This window comes from Phyllostomus hastatus, unplaced genomic scaffold (assembly GCF_019186645.2).
Source record: "Phyllostomus hastatus isolate PE091 unplaced genomic scaffold, TTU_PhHast_1.1 phas_scaffold_501, whole genome shotgun sequence".
NCBI lineage: Eukaryota > Metazoa > Chordata > Mammalia > Chiroptera > Phyllostomidae > Phyllostomus > Phyllostomus hastatus.
Genome location: NW_025334033.1, coordinates 16625977 through 16644054, shown reverse-complemented (window position 1 = coordinate 16644054; position 18078 = coordinate 16625977). Strand labels below are relative to the sequence as shown.

Here is an 18078-nt window from a genome sequence, read left to right as displayed (position 1 = left end):
TGGTAGTCTATTGGTAGAATGAAATAATAAAGTTATTCACTCAGAAAAATAAATGTGGTTAGTGCTATGTATAAAGAATATAGGATTTTCACTTAGTCTGGTGGATTAAAGGCTCTTCCCAGAGGAAGAGACATTTATAGATTAGATTAGAATTTATGGAGCAAAAATTGGGGGAAAAACAATTTAGGAAGAGGGACACATGGAGGGAGCTTTTGCAGTAGGAAAGAGCTTGTGATTTCAGAGGACTAAAAGGCCACAGAGGCTGAGCCCAGTGAGTGGGAGAGTAACTCACATTGGTTGAAGGTTAAGGTTATACAGGACTTTTTAAATGATTACTTTGCCAGGCTCTGGGAGGGAGTTTAGTTAGGAGTCTGGTGCAGTGAGCTGGGGAAGAGATAATGGTAACATGGATTAGGATTTGGCAAAGAGATAATGAGAAATGAATAGATTTGCAAGTTATTTGGAATGGAGAATCAGAAATTACAATTGGTTAGATACAGGCCTTATATCTGCAGTGTAGTTTGTCTGGTCCTTTCAAAATAAACTCATAAAACACCATGGCTGTAACCTATAGTCCTATATTGATGTAGCTTTGCTTGGCCTAATTCTTCCTTGTGGCGTACCTATATAATCTGTTGATTTAATAGATGTCCGTGACCACCCTTCTGCTCTTTGGTAATAAGGTTGTCTATCCAGATGTGTAATGTGTCTGGTGGCTGTCGCCCTCCTTTCTCCTAAAAGTGAAATTTGAGTCAGGTCTCCTTTGCACATAGTTCTTTTGTCTGTTCCTAAAACAGAGCAATAAAAGCATACTGGCTTTATAGAATAAGTTTCATAAAGTTTCCATTTCAATTGCAGGCATAATACCTTTGAAAAATTTTTAATAAAGTTTATTTTATTGTTGAAATATTTATATGTAGAATATGAGTCTTTTAGAACATCTTAAAGACAGTTTTTTCTTGTCTTATTTGAATGTTTTATATACATACATATATATATTTAATAACACTTTAAAAAATTTTTAGGCTTTCTGTTTATTCTTACATGTTTCAACAGCTGACTGATTATTGGGTGTTCTTAGAGTTTCTTGAGGGCACTTTGTCTTCTTATGTAATTGGTTTCCTATAATTTTTTCTTAAACTCCTTACCATAGCACAACTTAAAAAGAAAGCCTTTTAGATGAAAGGCAAGGACTTCATCATTTTAATGACTATCATTGCAGGTAGTGCAAAGATGAAAGTTTTCGAGTTGTACCTTGTGTGTGATCTCAGAAATTTATTACATAGGATTATGCTTTAAAATATTCACTACTTGTAGTTAACATTCAATCAGAGTGAACACTTCTTTTTCATATGGATATTTTTTTTTAAAAAATCAAAGCAATAGTTCATGTGTTTGAAAATCTTAATAGTTGTTCTATTGAATATATTACTATTTTTTGCCCTACATTTTATTTTATAATTATCTTCCTGAAATTTTCTTAAGTGCATGGTAATAAAGCCTAATTATAGTTTAAGGCAAACAAAAATGAGAGGACTCAAAACAGAAAGGTTATTTGCATTTTGAGTATTATCTTCTGCAGTTTGTATTATGACCATGATTATCAAATAAAACAGTAATACCTGCAGCCAGGCCTGAGCCATGAATGTGTCCTTGGAAACTAGGGTCCCAGTGCTTACCTTGTCTTTAAAAAAAAAGTTGATATGTGTAGGGTCTCTCTTAGTCTTCAGTAAATCCTGTGGTCTTTGATACCCATGATGTACTGCTGGGAGTTGGTAGCAACTTAGCATGTTTCAGAGCAACTGTGTGTCTGAATGGTAGCACTTGAGGAGAGAATGATTTTTTTTTAAATTATACTTTTGGTAAAGAGTTGCCTCATATAACACATTAAAAACGTTTAGAAATAGTTTTTATGTCATTTCTTTTTTCAGGACTAATTATATTAAAACATTTTTTGTTGACAGTTTTCAAATCCATAGGAAAGTTGGAGGATAAACTCTGTCTTTCAACTGTAATCCTATGACTGTAACAGCCTGTATCTCAAGAATAAGGACAGCCTTTTACATACTCAATCTCCATTCTATTTCCTAAAAGCATCAACAGTAGTTTAGTAACATTACTGACATATGGTCTATAATTCAGGTTTCCCCAGTTGTCCCCAATATGTCCTCTAAATGCTGCTTTTTCATTCAGGCTCCAGTCAGAGTTCACACATTGTTTTTGGTTATTGTGTTTCTTTTGTCTCCCACAGTCTAGGATAGTCCTGTTGCCTCTGTTGTCCTTCATGACATGGAAGTCTTTGTAGGGGCCAGGCCAACAGTCTGCAGGATCACCCACATTCTGGATTCCTGTGTTTCTTAATCATTAGATCCAAGCCAGCATTTCCAGGAAGAACATGGTGGTATTTTGTAATACCCCATGGCATCACGTCTGAGGGCACATAATGTCAGGCTGTCCTGTAATGACTGCTGGGGAGAGTGGGGACTGCCAGGTCTTTTGGGGCCCACTTCCCCCCTTTTCCGTGTGATACCTTGAGAACATTTAAATGTCTTGTTTCTTCAAAAGATTTCACCAGTGGTTTTAACATCCATTAGGATGATAAGTGACAATTTTGGAGGGTCACAATAATAATTGTTCTTATTTTGTTAGATAGATGTTATTCTTCTATCAAGAAGAGCTTTCCTCTTTCCCCCTTTCTTTCCTTTTTCATTAGGTATTACCATAGATAAATGGATTTTTAAAATTCAGTGTGTTACGGTTGATTGCTGTCCTTCCTTTGATGCTGTTTTATTGAAGCGTCACATGCATACAGGAAAGTGCACAGATCATCAAGCGTGCAGAGCGATTACACGTCACACAGTGATCGCTCCTGTGTGTATAATCAGTGTCAGTTCGCAAGTGAAAAGTGCACAGAGTGTCTTTTGTATCTGGTTTATACCACTCAGCCTGGTTTTTTGTCAGATTTATCCATGTTTTGTGTTGTGTCACACAAATTGCTGTGTGGTATTCCAGTGTATGAATCTACCACAGCTTATATATTCATTCTACTTTTGATGGATATTTGGTTTGTTTCAAGTTTTTGACTATTTTAAGTAAAACTGCAATGAATGCTCCTGTGTCTATCTTTTGGGATCAGCAGTTGGTCATAGGATTGCTTGTAGGAAAAGATTTTGACAGTATTAACTTGTGATTTCTTTACTCAGACAATTCCAGGGGGACTGTTTTCAGATGCTAGAATACTCTCTGAGCCTCTCGTAAAATACTAAGAGCATAATTTTGGATTTTACTGATATAAATGTTAATATATTACATATTAATATATTATGTTATAGTATATCATATTATATTACTATAACATTATAGTATATTACATATTATATAAATGTTATATTATTCATACAATACTAGATCTGTGTGCCACTTATTATCAAGGCAATCCCTGCTTACATAATCCAAAAAGAGAATACTGTTTATTTTGGCTACTTGAAAAATACAAATTTTCATGTTTCATTGGATATAGAAATGTTTATCAACTCATATGTAAATGTAAATGCAGTATAACCACATATAAAATTATCTTTAGGACTGTGGAATTTTATTTAAGCAGATAGAAACTTTGTCATATTTGTGACCTCAGGAAATCTTATAAATTTTGTACCTCATATAACTAAGTGAAGAGCAATTGTTTATTTAAACACACACATGCATGAATAGTTGGAACTCATTTATTGTAAATTGTGGTACTTGTAGTCAGTAATGTTTACACAGGTATGTACAGCTGGACAGTGATGTTTAAAACCATGTAAAAGCTTTTCTGTGAAGGAAAGACGCAGGGAAGGCAAAGGTACTGAAGCAATAAAGAAACTTCTGTTTATACTTTTTTTATACTCACTGATTTTCACATGTATATATTTTTTTTTCCAGTAGTGGCCACGGAGGAAGTAGTTACTGCGGAATCTGTGGATGGTGCAATTCAGCAAGTGGTTAGTTCAGGAGGTCAGCAAGTCATCACAATAGTCACAGATGGAATTCAGCTTGGGAATTTGCACTCCATTCCAACCAGTGGGATAGGTCAGCCCATCATTGTGACCATGCCAGACGGACAACAAGGTTGGTCGTAGGCACTTACATGAAATTTGTGTTTATTCTCAATTTGTAGGATATCGTGATTTGTTTTTCAGAGTATTTATTTTTGCCTTAAATTATATTTTTGTAGCCCTTTGCAACAAACATAATTAAAATTAGCTTGTTTTTTCCTGACTATATACCAGGTGGAGAAAAAAATTGGCCCCAAAACGTTCTGGTTGGAAAATGAGCTTAAATAAATAATGCTTAGTCAGCATTGGACAATAATTTCCTAGGCCATTTAATACAATTCAGATATCATGTGAGGTTTTTAAAATGCCATGTAAGAAAAGGCTACTTTTAAAAAGTTGGACTTAAGACTTATAGTAGGAATGTGGTGGCAACATTTAGCAGCTTTGTTGATAATTTCCCCATGTTTTCCCTTCTTGGAAACCACAGAGAGCAATGCAGTGGATGAAACAAGCCCCAGCTACATTTTCAGCAAATCTAAAAAGCTGAGAAAACCACAAAATTTCATATTTTAAGTACTGCCAAAGAAACTAAGACCATTACGGCCAGGGCAAGAGAACTGTCACAAAAACCCACAACAGTACAACAAGAAAAGGGTTGAGCTCAGAAATCAGCAATAAATATGCATTTCCAGCAAGACAGGGCCCAGACTGAATAGGAAGTGTGGCAAACAGGGCTAAGATAGAATAGGGCATCAATAGTGGAGGAAGCAGAAAGAGAAAATGCAGAAAGTTCCTAGCTGAGCAAGCATCACCCTGCATCCAGTCCCCGAAAATAAAAGGTTATACACACACATAACCTTTTAGAAAATGACTAGGATGGCAGAGACTGTGCGTCTTCATGGCCAGTGAAGGAATTATGGAAAGGAAGGGCTGGAGGCAGAAGTGCTCCTAAAGCACATTTGGTTTAGTGGTAGAAGAGGTACTGCGCTATGGGAAAGGCTTTGTCACTGGAGCAGGATAGGCGGAAACCCTTGCCCTGTGAAGCCTGAGAGGCCTTTCTCCTGTTGTACAGAAGTCATCTGCTAGTAGCTGGTCTAAAATTTGGATCAGGCCCAAATTTTTCTTTTTAAAGCTTTGAAGAACTAATTAGAATTTGATGCAGACAGCAGCCCGCAATGTCTGCGGTGTCATGGATGAGACATGAGACATTCACACGGACTACCAAGTCCTGCGCTGAGGAAAAAAGATGGCACGGCCACCCTCTCAAGGGGAGGGCACCTCAGAGCGGTCTGGCCACACTCTCTAGGGGAGAGCGCCCTGATCCTTGCCTTTACAGGCCTTTTACTGCATTTCAATTTGCACAGGAATACTGGTAAAGTTCATTAAACATTGTCAGGCAGTAAGGATCAAACAATAGATAACATACAAAGAACTCTGAGGGCCTATTCTGAGTGAGAGTCTGTTAGCTAAAAGGCTACAAAACTTAAGGGCACAAACTCATTTCCTGCTCGGACCTTCATCATGTAATTGAGAGCATTTTTAGCAAAGCACATTTCACAGGTGTTTATGTATTCTTTCTTAGGCCTGATCACCTGGAGAAACCTGCCCTTTCTAGCACAGGGTTGTGCCGCCCTCTGTCATTGTTTCAGGCTTAAGTCAGACAGGAGAAGTAAGGCAGCCAGAGATAGGAGACTTCTCGCAGGCAGAATGAAGACTCAGGCTTTGTCAAACCCGAGGGGGCGAGGATCCATTACCCCCTTTTACTGTATCCCCCCAAGTACTTCCCTAGGGGCCTCCACGTGATCATGCCTGTCTTAGGTCGTTCCCCCCTTAGGGAATCTTACCCATTATTGGCTAACTGATCAAGCATTGGGGGACAGTTATGAAAAGAGCAGAAGTGGTGCTCCTGCCAGGGAGATAAACTTTGTCTCCTTAGTGGCTTCTGGTCCAAAGGTCGCTCACCCAGCCTTAGCCATGGGGGTGTTACAGCTCCTGAAACCAGGCAGGGTGGTTCCCAGCAAGAATTATACAGAAAAGAAGAAAACTTTCAAAGTATTTGTATCAGGCAGATACAACATTTCTCAAACCTGACATTTATACAGATGAACCTCACTGATGAACAAATGGAAAGAAACTCTGTTTTTGATGGGAAAACTCACTATCATAAAGCTCTCAGTTCTTCCTGAGTTAATTTATACGTGTAATGTGATATTTTAAAAAGACCGTATTAATTTGCTGGGATTGTCAGAACAAAGTACCACAGAGTAGGTGACTTGAGCAACAGAAATTTATCTTCTCACAATGCTGGTGGTTTGAAATTCAAGATCCAGATGTTGGCAGTTTTGGTTTCTTCTGAGACCTCTCTCTGGCTTGCAGATGGCTGCCTTCTTGCTGTGTCCTCACGTGGTTGTCCCTCATCTGTGTCCTGGTCATCTCTTCATATAAGAAGACCAGTCCTGTTGGATTAGGGCTTACCTAAATGACCCCATTACGCTATTCACCTCTTTAAAGTTCCATCTCCAAACACAGTCACATTCTGAAATATTTGGGGCAAGGACTTAAACATTTGAACTATGAGAAGACACAGTTCAGCCATTACAAAGACCAGTAGGTCTTTTTCTAGAAGTAGCCAAACAGATTCTAAGTTTATATGGATGGAGAGGAGGGAAGGTGAAGAGGAAAGGAAACTCTGGGAAAGAAGAGCAATAAGAGGAGTGTTCTGAATATTAAAATAAACTTTTAAAGACTCCATAATTTAAAAATGTGTGATTGACATATGAACATATACACTGCGTGGACAGTTCAGTGAAACAGGTACAAGGTTCTCAAATTCCCAAGTTAATTTATAAGTGTAACATTATGAGTTAAAAGAAATAAAACACTTTTATTCTCATTATTTCTAATGTTTTAAATTACATTACACTAAATAAATATTAGTTTTACTTTTTTCATTTATGTTCACATTTATAAATTACAATTTTTACTGTTTTGACAAAAAACATTAAAGGCTATGGAACAATTGTAATTTTCCCCATTGTTTATTAAGATTGTTTTTCATGGTTTCGGTTTGCACCATCATTTTTATGGTCCTATACTGCTATGTAAAGCACAGACAGTTTGTCTCTGTATAACTTACTTTTATATAAAGAGATACTGAAAATTGAGACAAAGTCCAACAACCCAGTAGAGAAACAAGCAAAATTTATAAACAGACAGCATTCATAATGGTGCATCCACACATTAAAAGCTAAATTAAAGAAAGCTATCCATATACTGATGAAAGATAACTTAGATACATGGAGTGAAAAAAACAATTGCAGAATGATGTACTATTTGAATGTGTGTTTTATATGTATGCTACCTTTTGTGTAAGAAAGAAAAGTGAGCATGTATGTTCATGTTTGTTTTTATATAGATTAACAAAAGAACTACACAAGAAACCAATAAAAGTGATCATCTGTGTTAGCAGGAGTGGAGTGAGACCTCTCAAAATATGCTTGTTAAATATTATTTTGATTTTGTGTCATATGAATGAATATATTAGATACAAATTTTAAAAATAAGTGGGTACTTAAACAATGACTAGTTTGTAGTAAAAAAGCAAGAAGGTGAAGACAAATATGGATATCCTCAAAAAACAAATCAATGTTTTGAAATTATTGTTTTGGAATATATTTTAGATGAGTTTCATCAACAATGTTGACTAGTTTTATTTCTACTAAACCTTTCAGAAAATGAAGTAATGTGTACATTTTTTCATTTTAGTACTAACAGTACCAGCAACGGACATTGCTGAAGAAACTGTTATAAGTGAAGAACCACCAGCTAAGAGACAATGTATCGAAATAATTGAAAACCGGGTGGAATCTGCAGAAATAGAAGTAAGGAGTCTTTTACCCGGTGTGTTTTGCTGCAGTCATCCAAAATAAATTCAATTTGCTTTTATATATATATTTTTTGTCTTTTATATTTATTACTGTCAGTGTTGTTTTGATACAGAAACTACATAGTATTATTTTGTTTAATTTTTGCCTTATACATATAGCAAGCCCTCAATAAATAAACATTGAATGAATGAATGAATGAGTGAAGAATTTGTTTGTCACAAAGTCTGCCATCCTGGTAACATTGAAATGTCTTTGGTTCTTGCACTCCATCCCTATTTTCCATTAAATTTATACACGTCATTCTCACAAGTCACTAAAGGAAGTATCACTATGTACTGACTAAAACTTTTTTTTTTCTTTCAAAAGAAAAATGCAAATGCCTATTTAGGCTGGAGGAACCTCTTAAGGAAAGTTGATATTTGTCAACTGGGTTATTTATTATAAAGCTATAGATAACCGCTTATTTACTTATTAAGTGCTGTAAGGAAATTAAACTTAGATTAGCTGCTGATAAGATTGAACTTTTTTCCCTCTCCCAAACTAAATTATAAATGTGAACCAGTGTGTAAGTCTAGCCAAACCATAGTTCCCTCACAGGTTTTTTTTTTTCCACATGACTGTAAATGAAATTATGTCCCACAAATTTGATATAAACTTATCAAATGAAAATAAAGTTATTTAAAAAGTTATTTTGGAGTTTTTATGAGAACTGAAAAAGTTACATACTCATTAACACAAATTCATAATATCTGGTATATGTGAATAGTAAATGGTGAAATTTAAGGTTCTTGTTATAGAAAAGGGCGCATTTATAGGATTTTTTAAAGTATATTTGATTATGCTATTACAGTTGTCCAATTTTTTTCTCTTCTTTATCTCCCTCCACCCTCCTCCCTTTAGCGTCCTTCTCTACCTTAGTTCATATCCATGAGTTGGGTTGTACATGTAAGTTCTTTGGCTTCTCCATTTCCTTTACTATTCTTAACCTCCCCATGTCTATTTTGTACCTACCCATTACACTGCTTATTTCCTGTACCTTTCCTCCGATTCTTTCTCCTCCCCCTCCCCACTGATAACCCTCCATGTGATCTCTATTTCTGTGATTCTGTTCCTGTCTTAGTTGTTTGCTTACTTTGATTTTGTTTTGTTTAGGAGTTTTGATAGTTGCGGGTTTGTCGTTTCACTGTTCCTAGTTTTGATCTTCTTCTTTTTCTTAGATAAGTCCCTTTAACATTTCATATAATAAGGGCTTGAACCCCTTTAACTTGACCTTATCTGGGAAGCACTTTATCTGTCCTTCCATTCTAAATGAGAGTTTTGCTGGATAGAGCAATCTTGGATGTAGGTCCTTGCCTTTTATGACTTTGAATACATCCAGCCCCTTCTTGCCTGCAGGGTTTCTTTTGAGAAATCAGCCAATGATTTTATGGGAACTCCTTTGTTAGGTAGCTGTCTCCTTTTCTCTTGCTGCTTTTAAGATTCTCTCCTATCTTTAATCTTGGGTAATGTAATTATGATGTGTCTTGGTGTGTTCCTCCTTGGATCCAACTTCTTCGGGACTTTCTGAACTTCCTGGACTTGCATATCTAGTTCTTTTGCTAGATTGGGGAAGTTTACTTTCATTATTTTTTAAATAAGTTTTCAATTTTTTGCTCTTCCTCTTCTCCTTGTGGTACCCCTATGATTCAGTTGTTGGAAAGTTTAAAGTTGTCCCAGAGGTTCCTAAGCCTGTCCTCGTTTTTTTGAATGCTTGTTTCTTCATTCTGTTCCAGTTGAATATTTATTTATTCTTTCTGTTCCAATCATTGATTTGAGTCCCAGTTTCCTTCTCATCACTGTTGGTTCCTTGTATATTTTCCTTTACTTCACTTTGTAGAGCTTTTACTTCTTTCTTTACTTTCCAACCATACTCAACCATTTCTGTGAGCATCCTGATCACCAGTGTTCTGAACTCTGCATCTTATAGGTTGGCTATTTCCTTGTTGCTTAGTTCTTTTTCTGGAGTCTTGATCTGTTCTTACATTTGGGCCATATCTCTGTCTCAGTGCGCCTGTTAATTATAAGGGGTGGAGCCTTAGGTATTCACCAGGGTGGGTCAAACGTCTTTGCTGTGTTGTGCTGCTGTGTGTGGGGGAATGTCAGAGAGGGAACAGTGCTGCTTGCTTGGCTCTTGCCCCACTTTCTGTCACTTCCCTCGATCCCCACAAGTGGATTGGGCCCTCTGGTGCTGATTCCTGGGTGAGTGGGCTTGTGTGTGTTCTAGGATTTGGTGGGCCTCTCCAACAGACTCTCCTGTGAGACTGGGAGTTTCCTCCACCATCACAATCCCCATGGGCTTTTATAGCTCGAGGTTCTGAGGCTTAAGTTTCCTGTGCTGGAACCCTGGGTTGCGCAGTCTGTCTCGTTCCCCAGTTGTTCCTCTCACGCAAATGTGGGACCTCCGGGTCAGCCAGCTGCTGCTTTGCCTGCCTGGCCTGCTAGCCGCTGCCTTGTCCTGCTTTCTCACTGCCCTGACTTTCCGTCTCCGCCCCTTGTACCCGTCTAGATGAATGTGTCTTCTTTAACTCCTTGGTTGTCGGACTTCCAGGCAGTTTGATATTCTGGCAGTTCTGGTTGTCTTTTATTTTTAAATTGGTTGTTGTCCTTCTTTTGGTTTTGTGAAGAAGCGAAGTGTATCTACCTACCCTCACTCTTAGCCAGACAAGATTATTTTTTTAAAGTCACTGAAAGGCAACATAATTCTGACTGAGGACAATTTGAAAATATCCTTGCCCAAATTCATTTAAATGTAAGACTCATATATCTTTGGTCACAATCACAAAGAATTTTTGAGTTGAAAAGATGGTCTGATTCATGGTATAACCACAATATTTGGTAAAATTATCACTTTAATTATGAAGGGTGGGTTTTTCAGAGTGATGTTTAATACATTGAAGTTCTTTCAAAAAAATTTTTTTGTATTGATTTGAGAGAGAGAAATGGACTTTTTGCTTCACCCAGTCACGCACCCCTTGGTTTACTCCTATGCGTGCCCTGACTGGGGATGGAGCTGCGACCTCGTCTAGGCTATCAGGACGGTGCTCTGGCTAACTGAGCCACCTGGCCAGGGCAATACATTGAAGATCTTACTCACAAACTGACTGTTTAATCCATTGAATAGTATTATATACTTATTTAGTAATTTTTAAAATATCTTTTTACTGATATGTCAGATCTTTATTTCTGGCATATAAGGTGAAAAATGTTTTGTACTTTGCTTTACCTGTTTAATGAAATATTTTTAAATTACTAGAATTTTTATTAAACCATAGACTTGCTAAATTTAATCCATTGTATTTTTAAAGCATTGAATGTGCATCTTGTACTTTTATTTACCTAATGTGAGAGTTCCTATTTTCCTTAAAGTTCCCCCTGATTCCTCTCTTACAGTGTTTCAGAAACCAGAGAAAATAATCACAAATAACAGTAGAGTGTGAGCTGAGGTGTATGAATTCACTAGAACCAAGGTGATGGAACTTAGGGGATAGAGTTTTAACTTGGTATAAAGAAGAGTGGTTTTGGTTTGGTTTTAGTAATTGGAGTTTTCTGGTGATGGAAATCCTAGTCTCCACCAGCAGAAATTTTAGGCCACAGTTGCACCATCTCTTAGAGAGCTATTACAGTGAGATCTGGAAGCATACAGTGAGTTAGATGGTAGAGATGGGCTGGGCCTATAGAATGAAGAGAACTCTGGTGTTTTCATCAAACCAGGTTATCATTTCCTTATAATACATGAAGTAGTTCTTTTGAATTTATTTTCTTGGGGGCAGATTTTTATACTTTTCTCTTAAGTGACAGTTTGGTCATTTACCTGAAAAGTCTCTTTAAGGCAATGGTTCTCAACTGGGACAATTTAGACCCTAGGGGACATTTGGCAGTGTCTGGGGACGTTTTGGGTTATTGCAACTAGGGGCATGCCACTGACATTTGGGTACAGGCCAGGGATGCTGCTAAACATCCTACAAGGATGCACAAGACTGGCCCGCACAATAAGGAATTACCTGCTCAAAAATATCAGGGTTGAGATGGAGAACCTTGCTTTGAAGGAAGTAAAAAAGAAATTGTATAGAGTGTAACATGTTTGGGTTTCCCTGTGTGTGTATCTGCAGCTGCCAGATTGACTGTCCATAAAAAAAGACTTAAGAATATACATTGACAACTTCCCAGCTAACATTGGAGAGGTTTATCAATCTCTTGAAAAATTAGTTTAAATTTTATAAATTTTATTGTAAATGTGGCTTTCATGTCTGCATTGTAGCAATATAAGGAGTGGGTTTTTTTCCCCCCAGAGGAGACATATAAATAAGACCAAATTGCAGTAATGTATATAGTTTTATCACCCCATGATATTACCATACTATATATATATAAAAGAACTGCATTTTTTATTTTATCTTTTTAGAGAGCAAGAGAAAAGGAGAGAAAGAGAGGGAGGAAGGGAGGGAGAGAGGGGGAGAGAGAGAAAGAGAAGCCCTGATTGGTTGTTCCACGTACTTATACATTCATTGGTTGGTTCTTGTATGTGCCCTGACCAGTGATCCAGGCATTGAGCCCACAGCTGTGGCGTATTGGATGATACTCTAGCCAACTGAGCTACCCAGACAGGGCTGTACAATATATTTTTGGACGAAGTGTGCTGTTCCTGGATTTATTCCATAAATACACAGTAGCCTATTGAATTGAAGTTAAAACTGTTCTTGGTACACGTGGGAGGAAGAAGATATAGTTGGTACATTAGGAGTAATAGTTTTTTTTCTATTACTTAATTGTGTGAATTCAGGAAATCCCTTTACCTTTTCTTTACCATGGAAGCTAAAGATAAATATGTTTATTAGCAAATTTTATTTATTTTTAATGAGCAATTTGTGTCTTTTAACCAGTGATAGATTGGGATCCTTAATGTTCTTCTAAAAATTAATTTCTATAAACTTTATATAGTGTTTCATTTGATACAATTTTTTTTCAATCTGCCTCCTTTTCTTAATGAATAACCTTTTGATCTATCAAAGTTCAAAAATTTTTTGTAGTCATCGCTTTTTGGTAATTCTTTTTCTCTAGGGCTGGAGTCAGCAAAATTTTTCTATAAAGGGCCAGATAGCTAATACTTTTGGCTTTTTGGGCTATCTAGTCTGTGTTTTGCTACTTAGTTCAGCCGTTGTGGCAGGTGAGCAACCGTAGACAATTTAGAAATGAGTAGGTATGGCTGTATTTTGATAAAACTTTATTTATAAAAACAGGATCTTATTTGGCCTAAGGCAGTTAGAAAGTTGATGTTTATATACAGCAAATGGATAGCTCATATACCCCGCTCAGTTTCTCTGTTAAAAAAAAAGTGGTTTAATAGTTAAGAATATGGGTCTGGAATCAGATTAGATTTGAATTATATTTCATAATTTCATGATTATGTGATTTTGGTCAAGATAATTTAACCCTTCAAGACCTGGTTTCTCCATCAGTAAAAAGCGGAAAGTAATAGTACTTACATTATCAGATAGTTGTAAGGTTTAAAGAATAGATGTGAAGGACTGGTACGATGGTAGGCATGTAGTAAATGCTCAGTATATGTTAGTTGACATTATTATTGTCTTCTAAAATTTATGTTGAGATGGGGTAGAAGATAAATCACTAATGATTTTTTCACTTTATAATAGCTGAAGTAAAATAAATTTGAATATTGGAAAATTATATAATAAAAATGATGAAACTGTTAAGAGATAATTGTTACTAGCTGAAGCAGAGCTCAAGAGTCTTGTTTGAAAATGAGAAAGTGGACTCAAGTCTGTCCTTGCCCTGTTACTCCATTGCTGACAGTGATAGTAACATATCATGTGGGTTTGGAGTTGTGGTGTAAGACAAGTATTTTCTTTTATTGCTACCAAATCTTATCAGAATTTATTGTTCCTGGAATTCTTCAATGTTAGACTGTTAAAGGAAAAATACTTAGCATTACATATTAGTAGGCTAATGTATGTTTGTTTAAAAATGTCAAAAGTACTTTTATTGTGTTTTTAGTGTTAAAGGTCAAAGCCATCGGGTTGGTATTACCTTTTACCAGTAAATACAGATCTCAAATGTCAGTCTGCTGCACTGTCAGTTTGTTGAAACAACATCATCACTGATTGCATTAAGCAAGTGTCTTACGTGTAACATGTTCAGTAAATACTTGACAAATAAATTTGGAAGCAGAATCTTTTGAGTAAAATAAGTAATATTTTCCACTGTTTAGAGATTTTTATTTGGTTTGAAAAGTGAAATGCCAAAAAGATTCCCCCAATACCTGTGTATCTGGGAAATAAAAAATGAGAACACAGACTTTAATAATGTTAACTATGCTTTCAATTTATATTAAGATATATTCTACTAATTGCAATAAAAATATACAGTAAGGAAAATAGGATTAAACTGTATTCACTGTAGACTATTTACCTCACTCAGTTTGCTCTCATTTTTTTGAAATAATTGTAAATCCCTTGTTCTCTCTAAATGTTAGTAAATAGCTAATACTAGAAGATACCTTAAGATTATGCATTTCAATTTTCTTATCAAATCAGGGCAAGGGTTTTTTTTTTAATTCCATATTCAAAACTTTGGATACCAAAGGATCTCAGTTCTTTTTTTTTTTTTTAACATTTTTTTATTGTTGTTCAACCACAGTTTTCTGCCTTCCCCCCGACCCCTCCCCACCACTCCAGCCCTCCCCCCCCTCCCTCCCCTGTTTTCACCCCCCATTTCTTATTGTCCATGTGTCCTTTGTAATTGTTCCAGCAAACCCTTCACCCATTCCCCCACTATCCCCTCCCCTTTCTCCTTTGGTCACTGGCAGCCTGTTCTCAAGGATCTTAATTATTAACACATGAAATTTTGAAACACTGAGGAATGGCTGTAAGTGCTCCTGCTAGTGGTGGGAGTCTAGCTCCTGGGAAGCAGCACCCATCTCCCATCCTTCCATTGGTGTGCTCAAAGTCCTCCGTAGTTCATCGTCAGGGGGACTGGTGTTGATTGCTTACGTGAGGTTCATCTTTTGGGTGTCTTTTCTGATTTGTTCCTACTCTTTCACCTTGCCTGGAGTGCAAGGGTAAGAAGTGGGTAAGAAAAATGTAGCAGGGTAGGGCTTGGGCATTTCTTAAGTTGCAGATGAAAGACACACCTTTCTTCTCATACATTTTGTGTAATTGGAAGATTTGAAGAGTACTTGTGTAATCAATCACTCCCACATTTGATGAACCCTTGGAAAAAATAAATGTTCGGTGTAGCTTTAATCCCAGTGTGGGGAAGAGAATGGGATTACAGGAAGGCAGGAGTATTAGATATGCTTCCCCTTGTGGACTATGTGAATAGTGAAGAAGAGGGAATTTTTGGTGTTCACAATAGATAAGGGTCAATAGGGGCAGTGAAGAGACTCTCATATTGTCCTCTTCCCTGGCAAGGTGCTGACCTCTGGTCAAGTATCCTGTCCAGTGTGAGGGTGGCCCTTCCTGTGATTAATAGTCTAAACCTTAGTCCCCCCGCCACTAATTGGTGCTGGGCTTCTGTAATTTGAGCTTTTGTCCATATGCTTACTAGAGGTATGGGAAAAGAACATTTAAAATGTTTTTCCTTAGGCAACTGAATGGAAGCAGACTGAGGAGGAGGACCAGATTTGAGTCAGCTTTCAATTTATTGAGGAATTTATTGCATTTATACCTATGTAGTTTAACAAGTCACAATATAGAAATTAGTATTTTTATTGATTTATAAAATGGTATAATTTAGGAAACACTAATTAGACCACCACATGTCATTTTAGAGATGAGGAATCTTGCTTGCTATCACAGAGAAAGATAGTTTTAAATGCAGTAATGTTGGCATCTCATAAATCTGATTCCTTACTCTGTTACCATTGGAAAGCTACATCATCTCTGAGCATCATTTTCCTCATCTGTAAAATGGGCATAATACCTATCTTAGAGGCTTGTCATTGGAAATCACCTTGTTTTGTCATATAATACGTGCTCAATAAATACTACCTTAGAAGTATTATCTTCAGAAAAAAATGCAGATAATGATATGAAGAGGTATGATTGCATATATTTCCTTCATAAAGTTCTTCACTAGTTTTTGTAGTACATATAAAAGTACAAGGTACCCAATTTGGGTTTATTATGTTAGTCTTATTTCTAATTATGAAATATTTTTCTGGGGATCAAAACCTAATCTGTATCTCACAGTGTGGAGCACAAATTGGGTGCTTTAATCAGTCAATTGATTGAAAAGGCAAGATGCCTAGGAAACATCAATAAATGACTACTTTTAGCCACTACGAATTTCTTGTTGAAGGATGCATGCTTGTAGATGTTAATGATGTATTTGTGCAAAAATTGAAAAAAGCTTTTTGTTTTAAATTAGGAGAGAGAAGCTCTTCAGAAACAGCTGGATGAAGCAAATCGAGAAGCCCAAAAGTATCGACAGCAGCTTCTAAAGAAAGAACAGGAAGCAGAGGCCTACAGACAGAAATTAGAAGCTATGACTCGTCTTCAGACTAATAAAGAAGCAGTTTAATTGAAATGAACGTATGGTTTGAGTTTGCTTTTGGTCAAGAGAGAATACAATCTTGAACTGTACACAATACGGTGCAGTCACGGGAAGACAGGATAATAGAAGAGACTACAGATTGGTAATTGGACTTAAGCCATGCAGTCTGAATTCTTGTAACATAAAACTAGAAGTTGTCAAATGTATTTAAAACTGAATTCTGTAAATAGTTTTTGTTTTTTCTTTTTTTTACAGTTCTAAATGAGTTAGTAAAGATTGTTGAAGAAATCCAAAAACACAATAAGCCACTGTTTTTGTGAATTCTTTTTGATTTTAGTATGAATCTTAATTTCTCAGAAACAGAACAGTTTTAAGGGTGATCGTTGTTGATTAGACCAAATGTTGTGTAATAATTATGTGGTGGACTGATGCTGGAATTACTCCTGTAGGTATAAACTTCTATATGAAGAGAAGATTTCTCCCAGGAAATCTTTGTACAGCTTTAAGTTGTCTCAGATTCTCTGAAAACATTTTTTAGAAAATAAATTTTTATATTTGTTCAACTTCAGCTATACCCAAGTAGATTTACATGTATATGAAGCAAATATTTTTAAAACTTTGTGTTTGTACATATTCTGCATGTTTTATAATTTCAGATTGCATCACTTGCATAGGTATTTTTCCCACAAAGATGACAAAAGTTAGTAGGGGGACAAACCCTTTTATTCTGTAGGGTCATCTTAACTAAGTAAGCTAGCAGCTGGTTTTATTGGAATGATAGTGTTCTTGGAAGGAGCAGCTTACAAGATAACTTGAATTAGCAAAATACAAAAATCTATGCTTTTTTGAAAATTTCGTAGTGGGGACGTGAAACTGTATTCTGTGCCTTCCATCATGATTTCCACGTGAAAGCACTTTAAGGCAGTACATTTTAAGATAATGTTTTTGGAAAACTCAGAGCATATGGGTTTCTGAAATATTTCATGGATTCATTCCCCTCCCTTCTCCAAGAAATTATTCTTATGGAAAAAAATGATTTTGTATGTAGAACAAGAACTTTTTATACTATAGTGATGCTATAGATAGGTCTACCATAACTTTGACTTTTTCTCTAAAAGCCCTTTGTGCTGTGACTTGCTCTCATCACAATATTGTTGAGTTCCACAATGTATGAACATTAAACTCTGACATACTGTTCATTCATTTTTGTAAAATGTAACTTCAAACCACTTTTCTTGCTTCATTTCTTGCATTAATGTTTTATTGCTTTATGAAAATGTTTAACCCTAAGGCCCTTCTAGATTACTTATACTGTAAAAGAAGCAATTACCCTTAAAACTGTACTCTGGCCTACTTTTCTATTTTACAATTAAATATCTTTTCCACATATATTCAGTGTAGACTTATATTTTGACCACATTTTATTCACAAATTAAAAATTTTGTTCTGTGTATCAAAGCCATATTCCACCATATGAAAATATATATGCTTCACATTGTGTCTTAAAAGTCCTTGAGGTAACTCCTTGGGAATTTGTTAATTCTTTCATTGCAGTTATCAGTCTAGTCATTAATATAGTAAAAGGATCTGTGAACTGTCAACCT

At 36.2% G+C, this 18078-nt stretch overlaps 1 protein-coding gene across 3 annotated transcripts in view; it reads left to right on the top strand.

Moving 5' to 3' along the window:
* The window catches only part of GABPB1 (GA binding protein transcription factor subunit beta 1), a 65137-nt gene extending 47285 nt beyond the window's left edge, over positions 1 to 17852 (top strand). For 2 of the 3 annotated variants that reach the window (XM_045822334.1, XM_045822332.1), the window contains exons 7-9: positions 3925 to 4110; positions 7803 to 7918; positions 16349 to 17852. In XM_045822334.1, coding sequence (XP_045678290.1) covers positions 3925 to 4110; positions 7803 to 7918; positions 16349 to 16501 — 455 coding nt within the window. In that variant the 3' untranslated portion in view covers positions 16502 to 17852. The remainder of the gene's footprint in view (positions 1 to 3924; positions 4111 to 7802; positions 7919 to 16348) is intronic. The other variant, XM_045822333.1, reaches the window with a different exon arrangement.
* Positions 17853 to 18078: the final 226 nt, after the last annotated feature.